The 20,989-nt window shown below is 54.8% G+C and overlaps 7 protein-coding genes across 7 annotated transcripts; 6 read left to right on the top strand and 1 right to left on the bottom strand.

Annotated features, from left to right (window-relative positions):
* Nucleotides 1–1,894: 1,894 nt before the first annotated feature.
* Nucleotides 1,895–5,391, top strand: HMPREF1541_09730 (uncharacterized protein; the record flags this gene model as incomplete). The annotated part of the gene is made up of 2 exons (XM_008714403.1): nucleotides 1,895–5,261; nucleotides 5,309–5,391. 2 exons carry the CDS (start codon nucleotides 1,895–1,897, stop codon nucleotides 5,389–5,391), a joined length of 3,450 nt encoding a protein of 1,149 aa, XP_008712625.1.
* A 1,417-nt stretch (nucleotides 5,392–6,808) lies between these two features.
* Nucleotides 6,809–10,192, top strand: HMPREF1541_09729 (sodium/hydrogen antiporter; the record flags this gene model as incomplete). Its single annotated transcript, XM_008714402.1, has 1 exon — nucleotides 6,809–10,192. One exon carries the CDS (start codon nucleotides 6,809–6,811, stop codon nucleotides 10,190–10,192), a length of 3,384 nt encoding a protein of 1,127 aa, XP_008712624.1.
* Nucleotides 10,193–10,507: 315 nt separating this feature from the next.
* On the top strand, nucleotides 10,508–11,344 carry HMPREF1541_09728 (uncharacterized protein; the record flags this gene model as incomplete). Its single annotated transcript, XM_008714401.1, has 1 exon — nucleotides 10,508–11,344. One exon carries the CDS (start codon nucleotides 10,508–10,510, stop codon nucleotides 11,342–11,344), a length of 837 nt encoding a protein of 278 aa, XP_008712623.1.
* Nucleotides 11,345–11,545: 201 nt separating this feature from the next.
* Nucleotides 11,546–12,169, bottom strand: HMPREF1541_09727 (uncharacterized protein; the record flags this gene model as incomplete). The annotated part of the gene is made up of 1 exon (XM_008714400.1): nucleotides 11,546–12,169. One exon carries the CDS (start codon nucleotides 12,167–12,169, stop codon nucleotides 11,546–11,548), a length of 624 nt encoding a protein of 207 aa, XP_008712622.1.
* A 1,381-nt stretch (nucleotides 12,170–13,550) lies between these two features.
* On the top strand, nucleotides 13,551–14,027 carry HMPREF1541_09726 (uncharacterized protein; the record flags this gene model as incomplete). Its single annotated transcript, XM_008714399.1, has 1 exon — nucleotides 13,551–14,027. The coding sequence occupies one exon, from the start codon at nucleotides 13,551–13,553 to the stop codon at nucleotides 14,025–14,027; it is 477 nt and encodes a 158-aa protein (XP_008712621.1).
* Nucleotides 14,028–16,002: 1,975 nt separating this feature from the next.
* HMPREF1541_09725 (uncharacterized protein) lies at nucleotides 16,003–17,103 on the top strand (the record flags this gene model as incomplete). The annotated part of the gene is made up of 1 exon (XM_008714398.1): nucleotides 16,003–17,103. One exon carries the CDS (start codon nucleotides 16,003–16,005, stop codon nucleotides 17,101–17,103), a length of 1,101 nt encoding a protein of 366 aa, XP_008712620.1.
* Nucleotides 17,104–18,106: 1,003 nt separating this feature from the next.
* HMPREF1541_09724 (uncharacterized protein) lies at nucleotides 18,107–20,199 on the top strand (the record flags this gene model as incomplete). The annotated part of the gene is made up of 9 exons (XM_008714397.1): nucleotides 18,107–18,311; nucleotides 18,371–18,404; nucleotides 18,469–18,729; nucleotides 18,783–18,878; nucleotides 18,941–19,091; nucleotides 19,140–19,397; nucleotides 19,448–19,721; nucleotides 19,779–19,948; nucleotides 20,008–20,199. The coding sequence occupies 9 exons, from the start codon at nucleotides 18,107–18,109 to the stop codon at nucleotides 20,197–20,199; spliced, it is 1,641 nt and encodes a 546-aa protein (XP_008712619.1).
* Between the last annotated feature and the right edge of the window lie 790 nt (nucleotides 20,200–20,989).

The raw sequence follows: 20,989 nt of genomic DNA, 5'->3' as shown, positions 1-20,989 counted from the left end.
TGAATCAAGGGTGCGGTATGCTGGTACGAGTAGTACTTGTCACGGTACAAATAATGACCCCCAGACTGCCGGCTAACCCCGTTGGAGCCTAGAACAACAGAGGGGCCCGGGCATCCTGGGAGGTTGTGCTTGGACCACCCTGGTTTCACCCAAAGCGGTCTTTGTGAGTACTCGCAGATACCTGTGCTCGGACACTGTAGGCGTGCTTTCATACTCGCTCGTGCTTCATATACCGGCGGTGCTGAGATAACACGGCATCACACCCACTCGAGTCTAAGTTGCGGCTTCCCTCCGCAGAAGGAGCGTAAGCTGAGGCGCGCAACTGGTCTCTGGCGGTCCGTGGGCCATGGTACTGGGTGTGAAGCCTCTCCAAGCCGTGAATATCCAGTTCAAGTTAGGCAGCCTCTGTGGTTGGCTGGTTGCGAAGCTAGTCACCTTTCCTTCCCGAAAGAAATCTGCTGGCAAACCATCCAGCAGTTTTGCGTCTGACGGCTTCCTGCCTGCGGTTTTCACTAGCTGCGTCGGGGGCAGTCCCTGAGTGGCAGAACACGAGATGAGACGCCGCTGACATGGGGTGCGCAGTAGTGATTGCAACTCGACGTAGGAGGTATGAACGCCTGCGCCGCACTGCTAATGGGCGGCAACTCGCCGTTGGGCCTAGACTTGCTGTGAGCTACTGTACTGACTGGTTGACTGCAGAAAATTTGCAAGTTTGGCAGTGGATAGACCCAGTCGATCAATTGCGGAATGTAGATGAGGCTAAACACGGCAGCAGTGATATGCGCAGAGATGTTCATGTCATGCTCGTCGTTGAAGTAGATCGTTCTGAAGGTGGCTTGCTCGCGCTGTCGGTAGGGAACGGGGAGTGGAGCGATGGGCGACTCCATGCCCCCGGGCTGGAGCGACCAGCACAACAGCTGCCCGGTTAGGTAAAGAGCGCCTGGACTACCGCTTGCACAGCCAACGACACTCGACGTGCCAGACAGCTGCGAAACTACATTTTTCTACCCCGGAGCGATTGAACTCAAGGGTCCTCGTCAGTCCACTGAGAAGCAGCCCCAGAACGCAGCCAATTAATCCAAATGCCCCAATAGGTGATGGACATCGCCAACCACCGCAGGGCCTGGCCTGTGACGTGCAAAGTCTGTGTCCAGCTCTCGCCTCGCATCGTCGTGCATCGCTGCTCGAGTACTCTCTGATGTCGCTCAACGTCGGCACAATTGTAGCCGCGCGACCGGTCTCTCTCTTGCCAGTGCATACATCTTCCTCTTGCCACCGTACACAGAATCATACACTTACGTGCCTCACTGTTCTCTCGACACTCACCTATTCGAAGCTGTTTCATACGGTGCTACAAAAGTATTGTGTCGGCTAGCTGCAGCCCCGAGCTCCCTCTGGCCCGCTTGCCCACTCGCAGCCCGTCTCCAGATCCCTGCTCTGCCTCGGCCGCGTGGACTGCTCACTGTTCCTCCGGTTAGGCTACTGCTCTTGATCTTTGCACGCTTTCATCCGTTCAAGCTCTACGAAGCACGCGCTGTGTATACTCCAGACGATCTGCGATTCTCAGCGACTGTACAACAACTGCTTCGATTTCGTTGCCGCAACCTATAGATTTGCAGCAATCCTCCGAGCCACGTTTACGCCCATACGTCGGTTACCCCGCGACCCCATATCCCCCACGACGTCTATCATAACTTCGCCTACGCCGTGGACTCCCCGAGATCAAAAGTGCTTCGAATCTGCAAGCAGTATCATAGAATATTAGGGCCACCGTGTTCCACCACATTGCGTCGCAGCCCTGAACCATCCTAGCCGAGCGTCTGTGTTGGATCACATTTCGAATGCTAGGATTACCAGACCATTCACCCTAATACCGCTTGGTGAGTGGTGAACAATGGCGGAAGAAAACAACGAGAACTCGTACGGTGATGTGGCTGCCACCGCTAGCAAGGAGGGGTCTCAACATACATTCGATGCTCAGGCAAAAGATGGTCCACCTTCCAAATCGTCAGCCCGATCAAGTTCTTCCTCGTCAGCGCTGCCTCCAGTACCTCAGTTCCCTCCTCCGAAGACGGACAAGCCCCGACCGCACGTATGCACTACCTGTATGAGGTCCTTCGCCCGATTGGAGCACCTCAAGCGTCACGAGCGGTCTCACACAAAAGAGAAGCCATTTGCATGCTCGGAATGCACACGCTGCTTTGCAAGAAGAGATCTGCTCCTCAGACACCAGCAGAAGCTACACTCGACAACCACTCCCTCTGCTCGACCCCGCGCGGGACGAAGAGAGAGTGTTGCGGGTACTGCTACTGCTGGTGGACCAGGACGAGTCCGGAAGAACTCGATGGCGAGCAATAACGTATCATCCATGCGACCGCGTGCCAATACCTTGAGTCACGTCGACGCTGCAACCATTGGCATGCTTGCTAATACAAATCCTGCTTTCGATCGACACTTTGTACCGGGCCACAATCATCACCATAGCCTTTCGGGAATGCCACCTGGTCAGGGCTTCGGCTATAGAGGCATGACAAATCTCCATGGTCTTGGACTGCCCAAGCTTGAGACTGGGCTACCTCTTGATCTCTCTGGTGGCCTGCGCACGGCTCCGCCTTATGGTGGGTTTGGTTCAGACTTTCCAATGGATTTCTCCCAGAACCAGGGTAATACAATAAATCCTCATGCGCTACATATGAGTGACATGAATGGTGTGGCCATGGAACAACCATTCCAGCAATTGTTCTATCCTACAAACATGCAGCATGGAATGCCCGAAGATGACGGTACGTTTGACTGGATGGCTCGTGGATTCGAGAACCAAATGACATTTGCTCAAGCCAACGAGAATGCTATTGATGACTCTTCACCGTCCGCCATGAGCACAAACAGCCCCACAAACATGCAGGAGTTGTCCGCCGAGATGCAGCCTGGACCAGGCCAACATCCTCACCTTTCCAATGCTCAAACGTGGCAGCAAGCCGTCGCCAACAACGCGCATATGGTCAACAGCCCCATGAGCATGGATTTTGGCTCTACCTTCAACGAGATGATGCCTGGGCACAACGGTACGATATCGCCGAAATCGCTTCTCGCGCAAAGCCACATGGGCCTCGACTTGAACCTACCAACGCCTCCAGATATGGCATCCCTGGATGTTACGGCAATGTCTACGGCTGTCCCCTACAATTCGTTCCAGCTCCCTCTGAGTAGAGATAGCGGCACATCCACCGCTTCAACGGCTTCTCACGACAGTAGTCTACGGCAAAGCTCTATCACCACAACATCCTCGGATCTCGTAAATGAAAATGTCAGGAACACACTGATCGCCGGCCTGTCCCAAAGCAATCCATTCAGCCAGCGGAAGTACTCTCAGCCACTCATCAGCTCTCCTCTCTCGCCAGACTCTGGATCCAAGACCAAGGGATTCAACGCTGCCACTTTTCCCAGTCTCCCCGACCTACAGCGTTATGTCTCAGCATACATCAAGTACTACCACCCTCACCTCCCTTTCCTGCATATTCCGACGCTCAATTTCGAGTCTTCAGAGTATACCATGCCGCCAAGGTTCGTTGGCGGCCAAGCGCAGTACGGTCAAGCCAGCGCGGCTGGTGGAGGCAGTTGCCTGGTGCTATCAATTGCCGCCATTGGCGCTGTGTACGAAAGAGAGATGGATCAGTCTCGCGAGCTATTCCAGTGGGCACATCGTTTCATCTTTAGCTATCTGGAAATGCGTCGCAAAGCAGACATGCATCGAACGCAGTTTGCTCCGCGACATGCTTCCGATTCCGAAGAGAGTCCGTTGTGGCTGGTCCAAGCGATGTTACTGCATGTCATCTATGGCCACAATTGCGGAGACAAGACGGCCGCGGAAGTTGCAAGCAACCACTGCTCCTCGCTAGTCAGTTTGGCCCGTGATGCCCACCTTGCACGGCCACAGCAGGGCTTTTCAAGTCGCAAGGGCAGCTCAGGACAGAATGGTGTGGGACACCCTGGTGGCGAGATGGGTGGTTGGACATCGATGCTCAACGAGAGTGAAGAGGTGGACTGGATGGAGTGGAAGACCACCGAAGAGCGCAAGCGAACATTGTATGCTGTTTTTATCCTCTCGAGCATGCTGGTCATGGCCTACAACCATGCGCCGGCATTGACAAACTCGGAGATTCGCATCGACCTCCCGTGCGATGAAGAGCTGTGGGCTGTCGACAGCTCACAGGCGTGGCAAGCTATGGGCGGCATCGGTGCAGTCAGCAGCAAGTCTACCACCTTTGCAACGGCACTTAGCCACCTCCTTATGTCTTCTCAACGGCAGCGACGCAAGAGCATGTCGATGAACATGGGCCAGACTCAGCCAGAAGTCGAGCTGAAACCGAGTACGTTCGGATGCCTGATCTTGGTGAATGCCCTTCACAACTACATTTGGGAGACTCGGCAGCGTCATCTTGGGCGACAGTGGACGATCCGAGACACGGAGCAAATGCATGCACATATCGAGCCTGCACTCCGAGCCTGGGAAGCGGCATGGGCCAGCAATCCGAGTCACAGTTTGGAGAGACCCAACCCTTTCGGTGCTGGCCCACTTTCTGCTGACAGTGTGCCTTTGCTTGACCTGGCGTACGTGCGCCTGTACATCAACCTAGGCCGGTCCAAGGAGGCGTTCTGGCAACGGGACTATAACTCGGTGGCAGAAGAGGTGGCTCGAAGTCCTGACGTGACTGTGCTGGGTGAGGATGGCCGAGGGCTTCAGCAACGGCGATCGTCTATGTGCCAGGTTGATGGCCAAGAGCAGGGTAATCTGGAAGCCAGCGACGAATTGATGCCAAACGACATGTCAAAGTCGCAGTCAACGCGACGGGAACGGCAGTTGCGACGTGCCGCGTTTTATGCGTCGGACTCATTGCTCATGTCGGACAAACTTGGGCTGATCTTTGAGGAAAGCAACTACCGCGAATTGACTGCACAATCGGCATTGTGTGCGTTTGACTGTGCTCAAGTGCTTTCTGAGTGGGTGACGACTGTGCAAGAGAGAGTTGGAAAGTACGTGGGTGTTCTAGGGCAGGATGAGGCGGATCTGCTTCAAGTTCCTGGCATTCTCCTACTCGAAGATGAAGATCGTCAGTTGCTAGGCAAGATTGAAGAGTTCATCAAACGAACGGAGCAGAAGTTGGGAAGGGACGTGAATATGGAGCAAGGCAAGGGAGGTTATAGTCCGCGCATCCTCGGTTTGACTGCTCAGTTACTGGATCGAGCAGCCGTATGGCCTGGTGAGGCAAATCTTGATCCCCCGCGGTTCCATGCTAACGAAATACAGTGACTAAACTCATGGGGCAGTCGCTTGAAACACAAGCGGTTCACATGCGAGATCGCGCGAATGTCTCTGTCACATCGGCGTAAATAGAAGACGGGGTCGACCAGCGCTGGCGAACGGTACATACGTGGCACTCTTGCACATACAGACGCGATTAGGATATCCCCCTTTGACGACGTGATGGCTTATGGGTATGGTTCTGGCAGTTAAAAAGTTCTTGGTTCGGATTATTGAGACGAAAAGGATTGGCTTGGACACATCTGATGACTGATGATGGATACTACTGCTAATGCATTGATTCCATACGTGTACCTTCAATAGCAGGATGCAATGCATATAATTTGCACGGACGATATTGTCACTCGGGACTCTGGTGTGGGGGCAGTTTGAAACACCCCACGCATAATGTCTTTGCGGTAGCTTAGGGATTGCTTTACGTAGGCTTAGCGGCCCGCCGCGCTCATAGATGTACACAGCGGGCAAAAAGGGCAGTGCCGGATCAAACGGCAATGCTACAGCCGGTAGAGGCGGCGAGATGGCCATGAACACGACGAGCCACCCTGGCACACATCATAGACTTCAGACATGAAGCCTGTCGAGCAGGTTTTGGGCCTTGGGTTGCGCTGGTCTGGAGCACGCCCAGCAATGCCCAGAGGGGCTTGTACGGGGCTTAGCAGGGCTTGAGGTCACCGGCGGCATTGGCCAGCTCCGCACATGATGAAATGGTGTCGCAACTCCACGAACTTCCAGTCTCTGGCAACTTCAATGGCAATGTAAAGACACTGCACAAGGCAGCGGTAATTGAGAGGTGTTTGCCAGGTAGTGAAGAGCATCGCAACGGCCGTCTCAGCCTCGCCCTCTGCTTCAGGGAAGCGGCCCCTGTCGCCGGAAGTCGGGAAATCTGAACGCGCCACTCAGCCATCTAGCGGGGTGTCTTCGGCTACCGTTGACCTCTCACAGATCTCAGGTTCCGCTATCATAAAATTTCGGGCGCTCGCTATCAGTCAGCCCGGTGCTGATGAATAGTGCCTGGTAGCTCGGTCCCTTCACCCTTGGTCCATTCCGCTTGGTCTGTACGCAAAGGCATCGTACTTGGCACTGTCCTTCGCCCCCCAGTAAGCCGGCTCAACAATCAAGACTCCACCGGCCAAAGCTCGCTCAAGCTTTCCGCCTCGACAAGCCAGACGACCCGTTCGCAGTTCCCCTCTTTCATACATATCCTCATTCTCTTTCTTTTTGCACTCTTTCCTTCTTCGATCGAGGCCCCGCAGTACCACTGTCTGGTGCAGGAATCGCACGCTCCTACCGCCAGTTACCACTTCAGTCACTACCGTTCCCCTACTTCCTCCATCACCCACGACCTGAATGCCCCGGATTCAGTACCAGGATATCCACGAAAGAGAAGGACGTGACTGGGGATAGTACCAATCTTAAGCACGAAACAGGTTATCTTTGACCCGAATTGGAGGCTCCTTACGTGTTACGTTGTTGAAGCCAGCCACCATGGCGTGGGAACATCTTTCAATCAACAAGCCGCACCTGGTCTATATCATCTTGGGCGGCTTCACTAGTATATTCATGCTGGTCTCTCTATTCATCAAGGAGAAGCTCTATATCGGCGAGGCCACTGTCGCGACCATATGCGGCGTCATCTTCGGTCCACACGCCGCCAACTTGATCAATCCGCTGACCTGGGGAAACACCGACCAAATCACTCTCGAATTCTCCCGCATTGTCCTCGTAGTACAATGTTTCGCCGTAGGAGTCGAGTTGCCAAAAGCCTATATGGAACGGCACTGGAGATCCGTTGTTTTCCTCCTTGTGCCGGTCATGACGTTTGGGTGGCTCATCACCAGTGTCTTCATTTGGTGGATGATTGTGCCTTTGAGCTGGCTCGAATCGTTGGCCGTCGCCGCCTGTGTGACTGCCACAGATCCCGTTCTGGCCTCTTCCGTTGTCGGAAAGGGCAAATTCGCCAAACGTATTCCCAAGCACTTGCGAGATATTCTGTCCGCCGAGTCCGGCTGCAACGACGGCATGGCCTTCCCCTTCATCTACCTTTCAATATATCTCTTACGATATGATCTGGACGCTGCACACGTTACGTTTCATTGGTTCTGCTATACCATACTCTACGAGTGCATATTCGGCGCAATATACGGAGTTTGCATCGGATATATCGGCCGGCGCGCCATTCGATTTTGCGAAGAGAAAGGTATCATCGATAGAGAGAGCTTCTTGGTCTTCTACTTCGTCCTGGCTCTGTTTTGTGCTGGATCTGGGAGCTTGTTAGGCATGGACGACCTCCTCATCGGGTTTTGTGCTGGTGTCGGATTCTCCAACGATGGCTGGTTTACCGAGCAGACCGAAGAATCGCACGTTTCTAACGTCATTGACTTGTTGATCAATCTGTCATACTTCGTCTACTTGGGGACCATCATACCCTGGGCCCAGTACAACGCTCCGGACCACGGTCTTACTCCCTGGCGCCTGGTGGTGATTGCAATCTTCGTGATTTTCTTCAGGAGAATACCCATCATGTTGATGTGCAAGCCATTCATACCGGACATCAAAACCTGGCGAGAAGCATTATTTGCTGGACACTTTGGACCCATCGGAGTGGGCGCTATCTTTGTCGCCATTCTGGCTCGTGCCGAACTCGAGACAGAGACCACCGATCCTCTGGACGAGCTACCTGCACCAGGTACAAAAGACTATGACCTCATCTACCTGGTCTGGCCTATTGTCACTTTCCTGGTCATTTCCTCCATTCTCGTCCATGGCTCCTCGATCGCCGTCTTCACTCTTGGTAAACGAATCAATACGCTAACCATCACCATGTCTTACACCAAGGATCCGGAGGAAGGACCTTCATGGATGAATAGATTGCCGCGAATCTCATCTCAGGGTCGAACGAGCTCGCGCATGTCCAGCTTCAGTGTTGATGAAGAGGAGAAGATGGTCATTCCGAAGCTACAGCTCCGCAGACAGAAGGAGGAAGAGTACAACGAGAAAGCTGATCCTCGATCTCTCAGTGCGACCAAAACTAGACGCAGAAAGAGGAGGGGCGACAGTCGTTTGGGGGGCCCAGTGTCTGCCAGTGCCATTGCTCCCGCAAGCCGTTCGGACATAGGCCTTTCAGGTTTGCAGCATCAAGAATCAGGGCTCAGCGGATCCGACACTCTGCTTGAGAAATCTAGCCAGCCCTCACCTGAAACGCAAAAGGGAGAGAATTCTACTGAAACGTCTCCAGAGCGTGGCGGCCCTCGTGATCGTCGGCCATCGCCGTCACGGTCCAGGTCCACAAGTAGACCAGCCGAAGTTGAAGCTTACGACGAAGGCGAGGAGCTTGTCGTAGAAGATGAAGAAGGCAACGTCTTGACTACACGAAAAGCGCAAGGTCTCACGGAAGAGGACAAGGCAAATATCATCGAGGAGGCTCGTCGTAGCCTGGACAAAGACGCGACTGGCCGCTTTAGCAAGCACAAGAATGAGCCTCACGAGAAGGATGAAGGAATGGAGATGGCGCAGTCCGCGGCTGATGCGGCAAGCAACCCGCAAAAGACTTTCCGCCAACGACTTACAGGCTGGAGAGGGTTCACTTCAGAAAAGGAAGATGAAGCGCCCAAGAAGAAACCGTCGGAACGCAAACGTGGTGCCGCTCACGCCTTCCAGATTGGCAACACCATTATTGTCGAAGACGAAGATGGTGAAGTCATCAAAGAGTACACATTGCCTGCAAGCGAGGATGCTCGGAAGCGCACCTACGGCCAGGATCAGCTCCGCTCAGGGATGCATAGGATGGGCACGTATCTTGGTGTCGCGCGAAAGCCCGATGAAGCAGCTGCAGCCGTCGGGGCTACTGCTAACCCTCGCAATGTACAAACTAAGGACGAGTATGACGAGTCTTCCGATAGATTAGAAGCCGAGGAAGACCCGGATGCGACTGAGACTGTCGAAAAACAGGGTCTACGGGAAGGGAGGACCGAGCAGACTAGACCGGTTGAACCTGACGACGACGACGGTTTGAGGCTGACCATCTCTCGTGCCCAACAGTACGGGTGGACGGGGCTTCAGCGTAAACAAAGCGCTGCTGGTGGACAGCTTACACTTGGGTCTGGAAGACGACTTTCGACCAAGGACTTTCTGAAGCAGATGCAAGAGCTCAACCCCAAGGATAGAGCCAGGGAGGTGGCAAGGAGCGATGCTCCCGAAGGAGTGAAGCGCGAGCTGAAGCGCGGCGCGGATGCTGAGCAGGCTGCGGCAGATGCGTTGGGGGAGAGGCCAAAAGGATTGAGGAGACCTACAGACTCTCGTACCCCATTGCAGCGGCCGGACGATGGATCACAGAACGAATCGGGCGATTACTTCTCTGTTCGGCCACGAGGCAACCGTACGAGGACGGATCGAACAATTGAAGAAGAGGAAGAAGACACTGATCTCGACACACCAGCTGAGAGACCGGCCGAAACGCCTGGAAGGGACATCCCAACGCATGACGTCCGCAGCGCTGTAGTCCGGCACAGCAAGGGGCAGCAGACAGCAGCGGATCAACGAAGGCAAAGGTTGGCAACTATCAGCTCGAACGACTCCGGCGAACGGGACGCCGAGGATGAGGAGCCTGAAACGATGGCCGAGAAACGGCGCCGACTAGCAGCTCTTTATGGAGGTCGAGGCGAGAACGATAGCGATGATGAGGACGAGGACGAGAGACCCCGTCCAGCCAACAAAGCAACGCAAGAGCCTGCAGCGGGACAGACCTCGCGGTCTATGACCGTGCAATGGGGAGGCGAGACGGGTAGGGACGACCAACCAAGGCGGGACGACGGAGAGGAGAAGTCGGCGGGTGGGTCTGCCAGGAAACTAAGGGGCATCTTCAAGCGGTAATTTGGCTATGCTAGAGCTAGACGGCAAGCGACTGATCAACCCTCATCGATTGTAAATACATAGATGAAGCAAACTTCAGAGTGGCACTTGACCTGCATTCGTAGATGGTCGTGAGGCTACTGCAGCATCGTCGATTGGGTCTGGCAGGAAGCTTAGCTCCACAGAATCCCGACGACGCCTTGTCGCCTTCTCGGCTAACCTGCCTCAATAGAATTCCGCAACCACATCTCCCCCCATGCCGCTTAAACCCTCGTTTACTCACTTGTTCTTTTTGCTCTTTCTGAACGCTTGAAAGCGTTCTCATGCTTTTTGACGATGGCAGCGCCGCCTACGGTCCCTTCATTTCACGCTCCTCACCCTTCGCAGTCCTCCATCCGTCACTCCTCTCAACCCAGTCTTCAATCCACATCTCAACCGTCGCTCACATCGCCCGATGCGACATCCCTCCCGTCACGGCCCCTCTCATCCTCCACTTTCCAACCGCAACAACACAGTCTTCGCACTCCAACACATCGCCGCACTATCTACGACCGTAACCTCAACCGTTCCTCGCGTGCCGAACTATCTCGCTCTACCTTCGCCTTCCTCATCGGTGAATCAATAGCATACCACCACCGCCGCATAAAAAGCATTGCCGACTTTGAAGCCCGCCTGAACAGCCAGGGCTACCTCTTGGGTAGCAAGTGTCTGGACCTCCTACTCTACCGGCAAACACCGGCGGGTTCGTCCGCCTCCGGCAGCAGCAGTAGCGGCTCTTCCAGCTCCAGCAAGGAAAGCGCGCTCGCCGTGCGCCCGTTACGGCTCATCGGCTTGCTGACGCTGCTGACCACGAAACTGTACCCGCTACTGTTCTCGCGGCCGGCCGACTCTCTGGAGCAGAGCACCACCAATAAGAATGAATACATGGTCATAGACAACACGCCATTGACAAATGCCTATATCACCGTGCCAAAGGAGATGAGCCAGCTGAGCGTCGCAGCATACATTGCGGGCATATTGGAGGGGGTATGTGATGCAAGTGGCTTTGCTGCTAAGGTGAGTGCCCATAATGCCGGGACGGACGTGTGGCCCGCTCGGACTGTCTTCTTGGTCAGGTTTGACGAGGGTGTCGTGGGGCGGGATCAAGAGCTGGAACGAGGGGGTATCAAGTGATGCATTCACAAAATAATAAAACCGATCATCGCAGCACATAAAAGGAGAGCAGTTCCAGGTCTCACACTTTACAGCCACGAGCAGCATCTCTTATGCGATAGCATTTCACGGGGGGCCTTCGCTGGTATCTACCTAGAGTGTACTATCCATCACACCATAACTGGCCGTCTTCCAAGTCGGAATACACTGCTTCGATAACGATCAGCATACAGATTGCTCGAGTATCGGAGCAGTGGGAGGAATTCCAGGACCGAAGGGTCCCTCGGGCTTGGGATCACCCTTGGGTTGCCCAGTGGTGCTCAGCGCATCAGAGGGAGGATTACTTGGCTTTGGCTTTGGTTCCAGCTTTGGCTTTGGTTCCGGCTTTGGCTTCTTCGGTGCCAGCTCCCAGCCTCCGTCGAGAGCCGTGGGAGACTCCAGGTCGCTACCACTGACGCTCAGTACATCCGGAGGAGGGTTTTCTGGTCTAGGCTGAGGCCTGGGAATGGGCTTGGGCTTGGGCTTGGGTTTGTTAGGATCATCGTCCTTTTGCTCGGACCCCTTGTCGGTCTCGGGAGTCTCAGGCTTCGTAGGGTCTGGCTTGGGCCTAGAGTCGACTGTCCCCTCATCCTTCTCATCGAGATCTGAGACCAAAGCTTCCTTGGGAGGTTTGGGTGGTTCGGGTTTGGTCGGGTCTGGCTTAGGCTTTGGATCGCCTCGGCGCCCATCCTTTCTGTCAATGTCGGCAATGGACCGAGACAACATCTGAGGCTCGTGCTCCTCGGGTCCGGGAGCCTTTGCAGTGATTGGTGTATCTGCCGGCTGAGAGATCATGAGGGTGGCCATTGTAATGGGTGCCTTGGGGTCGAAACCTTGTGGTTATATCAATAACAGTCAGCAGTGGTGGATTGACAGTCCATGGATGGAGGATGCCAAACCTGCTTGCCTCCACCGGAGTTTTCATAGATTTCTCAATCGTCTCACCGTTGGGTGAGGTTGCGAAATAGTTTGCACGTTTGTTGAGTTGTGTTAAGACAGGGCAACGACAACCCGGGCGACGATAATGCAGGTGACATGTTTGAGGCGCACGAAACAGCGAAGCCAGTCCGACAGAGATGACGCCTGACATAAGGATGCCCTTGGGGCGTGACCATTTAGCCTGGCTCGGTGTTGAGTCAAACGAACGGCACGGAACACGAACGAGTAATCGAATGCCGAAGCAACAGTCGATCGCACCGGTGTGGCGAGGCCCGAAACACCAACGAACTTGCCAAGTGTTGATGCCAGCTCCCCATATGCCTCGTTGCTCCCAAACGACTTCTTGGCTCTATCGCCGATTGTCTTCGAGGTTTCATCACAGACCCACCGACGAGGGACTCCCAAGTGTTCAGCCGAAGTGCTCAGATCACCGCGCACCTTGCCGGCATGAAGAAAATACCTTAGCAAACGATAAACCACTCCTCACAACCCTATGGGTACGCCCCGTTTGATACTGCTACGTTGCGATGCGGTCGCAATTCCGCGTCCGCCAGAATCATCAATGGTCTCTTCCCTTTCACTTCTCTTCTGATCGTGGCGTTCAACTTTTCGCTTCTCTACAAATATGGCCGGGGCATGGCATAGCCGGCATGGCAAGGCAAGGCAAGACAAAACAAGGGTCGGCAAGAAACGCCTACCCAAGCCTCCCGCACCACGTGCAAGACGGCGGGCTTCGATGAGGGCATTGCTCCTACCTCGGAGGGTGAAGATTTCACGCGGCTAGGAGCGGCAGCTGGGGCCGCAGCAGCAGCTGCTGTGACGACGTCGGACAGGCAGGCGGGCAGGCAGGTCGGATAGCAGGCAGAAAATGGTTGCGGTGCGAGGCGGTGCAAGTTCGGATGACGGCATGGCATGACCGGCTATGTACGGTACATACGTCTGTGCGTATATACACATGTGCCGCAGCTGTTGTTTGCGCTCTAGACACGATCTGGGTCGCACTTACAAAATCTGCCGTGCCATATCGCTATCTTGGATGCACCTCGAAACATCGAAGGAGACATCTCCTGCTTTGCGCAAAGAGAACCCACAACCGCAACGCAACACAATTAGCTTTACAGATCCACACAAGCTTTGAGAGCCAGAACGCTCGCCAGCGCCGACACCGACACAGACACTCAAGAGGGACAAACGGCGAACGAACAAGATGAATCCACACCGTGACACCAGCACATCCACATCCGCAGCCATGGCCGAGCCCAACACCAAATCTAGATCCCTCTCCCTCTCCCTCTCCCTCTCCAGATCCGGATCCAAGACCGAGACCGAGACACAGACCAAAACGGGGCCCAGAACCAAGTCCGACCTATCACCAAACTCCAAAGGCAAAGCTGCAGAGAAGTACTGGCGGGTAGGCGAGACGGCTCTCGGGCCGGGTGAGGGGTGGTATGGCGCGGCAACGCAAGCTCACGTTGGAGATGGAGGGGAGGGCGCGGTGGGCACAACAACAGCAGCCCGGGCTGCAGCGGCAGCAGTGATGGTGAATGCGGAGGCGAATGTGAAGGAACAGGCGAAGGTGAAGGCAATGGCTATGGCAATGGCGCAGAGTCGTCAGATGAACGGCAGGACTGGATTGTCGGTGAATGGAGTTGAGATCGAGGAGGAGGCTGCCTCGAGTGAGTTCGGGCCTGGTGAAGCGTGGTATTCGATGGGGAAAGCCGGGTAGGGAGGCGAAGTGGAGCGGCAGGCTGGCTGGTACGGCTGGCTGGGGCCGCGTGATGGGCTCTGATGTTTGGATCGGGATGTCGTTGATATGACTGATGAGTCGGTATTGCTGTGGCGTCTGGTGTCGCAACGCGGCCGAGGCTGAGCGTTTCAGGGGTTGGTCAGAGGCTACTGATTTACAATAGCTGACGAGTGATGTCGAATTTAGATAGCGCAGTTCGATGCGAATCAGGACTGGAGCTGATCGCTAGTCCACGAGATATGCTCGAGAAAGGAGCTAGAGTGTCTTCGAGGGTTGGGTCTCAAGACTGGGCGATTTGGCTACACAAGAACTAAACGACAGAGATTCTGCAATCGAAAACTTCGACTCCGGAAGGTCCCCAGTGCTTGTGTATCGCATCAGTAATGATAGTCCCTGCGCTGCGTGCTACAGGCGAGCCTCCCTGTCGGCGTACGAGACATTCGATGGAACGGAAGCGTTGCTTTACCACTGCCCATCGCATCCAGCACACGCATGAATGCCCGCGAGGACAGTGCGGGTACCATGATGATGGGTATAGATCGGTCTATCGGCGCCCTCTCCTGATCAGTAAGGTGTCAGATTCCATGACATACGCACACCTTACACCAAAGGTGCCTTTTAAAAAGGATCTCGGGGCCGTATGTACCACCTCGGCTTGGTGTGTTATACGGCTGGGACCCTCTTCTCACGGCTGAACAGTCAAAGGCGGAGGCCCAAAGGTAGACCCGTTCTCGGCAGACGTAGCAGTGGTATTGACCATACTGCTACAGTTCATCCACATAGTCGTCGTGCTGCCAGCTTCGGAGCTCGACGGTACCAAGTCATCGTACGCTCTTCTGACGGCGGCATTGATCGAATCGTAGAACGCAAGTCCGCCGCTAACGAAAAGGCCGGTGAAGATGGCGAGGAAAAGGAAGATAACGATGATTTTGCAGATGTTGACGGCGATTACTCCTATGCGGGTCATGCTGAGTTGTGAATAAGAGTCGTCGATGGATGGGTTGGCCCGGTGGAAGGGTTTTGCGACTGCTGGTAGTAAGGCTACGGTTGAGTCGTGACTACTGGTCAAGCAACAGCAGTGCAGCTGGATGACAATGGGAAGCCGCAACGTGTAGCGATGGCAGGGGTTCAGGCGGTCCAGTGGTATGGCAGCAGCGTTGAAGCGGGATTGAGGCTCTGAGGTCGCTCCTTACGGGATTGCCAGCGAGCCATTCGGGGTTTTCGACAACGTGGGAATTCATCCTCGGCTGGACTCTGGCGCTGTCAACAGCTTACAGTTGGGATATTTATCGTACGAACATTCGACCGGGATAATATGTGATTCTGATTGGGATAGATCGGCAGTATAAATCTGTGCTTCCACCCTCTTTCTACACGAGCTTTGGGTCGACCGACTGCCTCCGCGCATGATTGCGCTATCAGACGCATTGGAACTTATCTGCGAGGATATCTATACCATTCATCATCGGAATCTTCTATAATGTGTCGATGTTGTGCTCCCCGAAGTCGATCCGTGGTTGAAAGTGCTGATGAGAGATGAATTCCTCCCGACTCAACGGTGTGGCCTTCTACGGTGGATGGAAGGTCTCAAAGAGGCAATGGTATGGCCCGCGCTCAATCTCACGCGACCTTGTGTGCATAATAACTAACGAAGACAAACAGGAGGTTTTTGACCCTGCTGCCTGGGTAGGCTCTGCGTTCGCTGGCTGGAATTCAATGCCGGAAAAGCACAGGAACCTGGGCATCTCCGCAACCTGCGATCTTCTACGCGCCCACCAATCATGCAACGCGATCGCTACTTGATTATCGTATTCCAAGCGGAGCTGCCAATGCTCAATACGCCCTTCTCTCGATTCTCAGTTCGTCTACTTATACTAGATAGAATGGGCATCCGGACTGACTGCTTGTCTGTTGCAAGCCATTACAATTTACCAATCTTCACAACTTGACCATGATGCCTGACTCGGTGCCGACCTCATCCGCCCAGCTCAACTGCCTCTGCGGCGCCATCACCCTCCCAGGCTCTGTGCTCGATCATCCAACGTTCCCCATCCCAGAAGAGATCTGTCATTGTAACCCCTGCCGTTATGTCTCTGGCTCACTGTCGCCCGCCTTCCCACGCCTCACCTCCGCACCACCGCCGGCAGTACTGGCCAAGCTCACCTGTTACTCATCTAGCGACCGATGCAACCGCTACTTCTGCTCCACTTGCGGTGCCCATTGTTTTGTCGAGCACCCGCAGGTGCAGGACGAATGGCACTGCAACGCGGGCATCATCGATCCTCCAGCTTCCCCTCCAGTCAAGGATGTCATCCTCATCACCAGCCATGCCTATATCGACGACGCAATTGATGGCGGGCTCACGCCTCTCTTCCTGTCACCGACGTCTGGATACGACCCCAGTGATCACCTATACCCGGAAGTCCGGGGCAAAAACGCCGTGAAGGCGTCCACTGTCCTTGACATGGCAAAGAAGGCGCTGTCCTGTCCTTTGCCGGGCCCGGACGACACCCTTTCCGCCAAGTGTCACTGCGGCGGCGTCTCGCTGTCGATCGAGCGTGCCGACTACGTTCGCAACCCGCACAATGTTGGATCGAGCATGATGCCCTCGCACCCGAACAAGTATGTGGCCTGGTTCTGCGTGTGCCGATCCTGCCGTCTCGCCACGGGCTACTCGCTGCAGCCCATGGTCTACGTCCCTCCTGCCGCAATCCGAAACGCCACCAATGGTGCGCCTGTTGTCTTTGGACGGGCGGCCAAGGAACCCGGCGCCAATAAGGGCTTAAAGCTCAAGCACTACCTGAGCACCGAGGACGTGCAGAGAAGCTTTTGCGGCGGCTGTGGTGCGACCGTGTTCTACACCTTTCTGGGGGAGAGTGACAACGGGGTGGTTGATGTCAGCGCCGGGATTCTGAGGGCAGATAGCGGCAGTTTGGCAAGAGAGTGGGTGGAGTGGCGTGATGGGTACATGAGTCACGAAGAGGAATGTGTCGACAAAAGTCAGGCCGAATGTGTTAAGAAGGGTTGGACAGCACTGGGGCTGAACCAAGCATAAGGTAGTTGTCTCAATGTGGCTATGTATACGTCCCAGCACGTGCTATGAGTTGCCCCAGGTACCTGGATATCTGGGTATCTGGATAGCAGACCCATCTGTCTTGGCACGTTCACTGCCTGATGTCTGGCCTGTTAGGACCTCGTACGGGCACTTGTGCCGGGATTCGGCCCTTCACCAGAGTCAAGTTCCGTAGCTGATCACCCACAACAGTGTCCGCACCGTTTAGACTCGCCGTGGACTCCCCCCAACCTCGGCGGCCACAAAAGTGACGAATCAAGCATTGCCAAAGCCGCACTTCTTGGCACTCCACCTCATCTCCAACGGCAGCGGGAATTCAAGTCGAGGTCCGAGGAACAGCCCCGGTATCGTTCACTGCCCAGTACAGCAATATCCCAGTGTAACCTCTGCCCGGACGTTGGCATTCTCACTTCCAAGATCTCCAATGTCCAATCAGACCTGACCCCCGGAGGCGAACACAAAGCCTGACTATGCCCACAAAGGTGGTAGCAAATGTCTCGCACCGATGATTTCCCCAGACCGAACATCCCGACCTGTTCCCCCAAGCCCCAGAGTGGGGTCTGGGGCTGCCAGTGCCTGATCAGGACCAGAACCCTCGCTTGAAGTGGTTTGGCTCTGGCGTGCTCCGCTGCTTAGCAGTTTCGGCACCACACACGCGCCTTCGGACTTGTCGTTGAGGGTAGTTGTCCCGAGAATGTGGAATTAACCATGGGCCCACGCGGCGCACGACTCTTGGACAAGTCGGGCTGGCCAAGGTATAAAACATTCTTGCGTCTGCGTCTTGAGGCGTGCTTCTTTCCAGGCGACTTGTGGGCACCAGACTGGTGGCGTGAGAGTAGAACTCCGTAGCTAGGAGCTGTGTGGGTGCTGACCTCTTGTATGTCACTTCAGTGAGCTGACTGTGTAGAGGAAAGAACAACATCGAACAAGATCAAAACTCGTCCAAGGATCATCAGCATCGAACTCGTTGTATGCAACCGTGATCATGGAGGCCAAGACAAAAGAAACAGTGGCCCACGTCGAAGGCGATCCGGAAAAGTCCAATGCCCAAACCTCAGTGAACAACGAGGTTGGCGATGCGCAGCTTGCCAACATCAACGAGCACGCCATCACCGTTCGTCAAGCTCTACGCGCATATCCTTGGGCCGTGTTCTGGACTCTCATCGTTTTAGCATCCATTATCATGGAAGGTATTGTCTCAGAGTAACCAGTCGCCAGTGGAAACTCATGCTCACTATCTCTTCTGCAGGGTACGACACCATTTTGATTGGCAACTTCCTTGGGTGAGTCGGTACAGCCTCGTCAATAGACGCAAAATGTGTCCTTGGGCTGACGATGTATCTGCAGCTATCCCGCCTTCCAACGTCAATTCGGCATTCCCGTGGGCGATGACGGCCACCATGAGATCCCCGGCCCCTGGCAGATCGGCTTGCGTATGGGACAGACCGGCGGCTCCATCATCGGTGCCTTCATCAATGGCTGGGCGGCTCCGCGCTTCGGCTTTAGGCCTGTCTTCATGGTCGGGCTGTTCTTCATGAACGCCTTCATCTTCATCTCCTTCTTTGGAAAGACCATTACGATCCAAGTCCTCGGACAAGCTTTTTGCGGGTAGGTCCGCGCCCCGTCCTAGGGTGAAGCAGCTTTGTTGATCATATTTCTAGTCTTCCATGGGGTGTTTTCGCCACCATTGGCCCCGCGTACGCCTCAGAGATCTGTCCGTTGGCTTTCCGGCCTTACCTTACCGCATACACAAACATGTAAGTCTGGCCCATCTCATACTGCAAGCTCGCTGAGATGGCAAATACTGACTGACCCGTAGGTGCTTCGCCATCGGCCAGTTCATCGGTGCCGGCGTCCTCCAGGGCACGATTGACCTGGACAATCAGTGGTCGTATCGCATTCCCTTCGCCGTGCAATGGGCATGGCCTCTGCCACTGATGGTTGCCGCGTACTTCATGCCAGAGTCACCCGTTCGTGTCCCCACGCAATTACTTTTACAATAGATTAACAGATCACAGTGGTGGCTAGTTCGCAACAACCGCAATGATGCTGCCGAGCACAACCTCAAGCGCGTCATGGCTGAGGCGGAAAAGAAGAATGCCAAAGATATCGTCGCGATGATGGTGCATACTAATCAGATCGAGGAAGAGACGGTCAAAGGCACATCCTACATTGACTGTTACCGCGGCACGGATTGGCGCCGCACGGAGATCGCTTGTATGGCCTTTGCTGGTCAGGTGCTGTCAGGCAGCGAGTTTGCATACAGTGGAACCTACGTGAGTACCTGTGTTCCTTTAGCCAGCAACGCCTACTGACACATCAGCAGTTCTTCCAACAGGCAGGTATGTCAGCCCAGGATGCATACAAGCTGGGGCTGGGAGGTACAGCTATCGCGTTCATCGGCACCATCATCGCATGGTTCCTCATGAGACGATTCGGACGTCGCCAGATCTACATCAGCGGCTTGACCTCGATGTGCTGCTGCTTAATCACCATTGGGTTTCTGACACTGCCGCGGCAACGCGATAGCCTCGTCTGGGCCCAATCCTCGCTGTGCATCATCTGGCTGTTTTCTTTTTCGCTGAGTGTGGGCCCCATCGGTAAGTCTTACCGGAATGCGTGGGGGAGGGACCTCAGAAGACTGATCTGGTGTGCAGGATGGGCCATCCCTGCAGAAGTGTCGTCTACACGACTGCGATCCAAGACCATCGTGCTGGCGCGTAATGCGTACTACATTACCAACATCTGTGCCAATATCATTCAGCCTTACATGATGTCGCCGCTCGAGTTCAACTGGCGTGGAAAGACGGGCTTCTTTTGGTTTGCAGTAAGTCACCACTGATCCCGTCTCCAGATATCCGTGTTCAGTCTAACAAAGGCCATCAGTTCTGTTTCGGCACCCTAGTCTGGGCCTTCTTCCGTCTTCCCGAAACCAAAGGCCGCACGTTCGAAGAGCTCGATCTCATGTTCGCGCAGAAGCTGCCGACCAGGAATTTCAAGAGTCACCAGGTGGATGCGTACGATGAGAACTTGGAAATCAACCAGCGGGCCAGGAAGGCGAGCTTGGCCGAAAACTAGCTGAGCTAGTCTCGAGTGTCACCAGCGTGTCGTTGGCTACTCGCATGGCTGTCTCGCGAGCGTTTCATTCAGACAGAAGTGTACAGAGTCCTCGAGGGAGAAAGCTACCGCTCCCTACTCGTGTATTCAGAGGGTATACCCAAACACTAAACGAATCCAGCTTGACTCCCCTGTCCACCATGCCACAACCCACCCAACATCTACATCCCACACCTTCAACCCCCATTCACGCCTCGCACACGCCTCCCTCCCATTCCATCCTCAGCAGCAGCAACAATCATCAATCGCATGACAACATCCCTCCATACACTCGCAGCAGATGAAGCATGCGCACAGATCAACTAGTAAGCAGCAGCAGCAGCAGCAGCAGCAGCCGCCGCCGCCAATACGTCAGCATTTCCTCTGACACACCCCATATACTCTAGTTATTGATCCTTCTTTGGGCCCCAAAGAAACTCACAGATAATCCCCCCACCCCGCATCCCCAAGATCATCTTTCGCGGTTCCTGCCTTGCTTCTTCGCTTTCCTTCACACGTGGCGCGTTAGCAGAAAAGCCTCCCCCCACACAAAAACGAAACGCAATTTCTTTTGTGTCAAGAAAAGGCCGCCACTTACGCTCTTCTGAGCAGCCTCGACGTCGGTGTCAGCGGCTGCTGAAGCTGGGTCGGAGACCATCTGCTGCGTAGGCTTGTATTGCGCCGCGGCGGATGGGTCTGCTGGCTGGGATGCCATTTGTTTGCGGTTTTCGTATAGTAGTAGCAGAAGCAGAAGCAGAAGCAGAAGCAGAAG

The sequence above is a fragment of the Cyphellophora europaea genome (assembly GCF_000365145.1).
Source record: "Cyphellophora europaea CBS 101466 unplaced genomic scaffold supercont1.11, whole genome shotgun sequence".
NCBI lineage: Eukaryota > Fungi > Ascomycota > Eurotiomycetes > Chaetothyriales > Cyphellophoraceae > Cyphellophora > Cyphellophora europaea.
The sequence above is the reverse complement of the archived record's forward strand: the minus strand, read 5'-3'. Positions and strand labels throughout refer to the sequence as shown.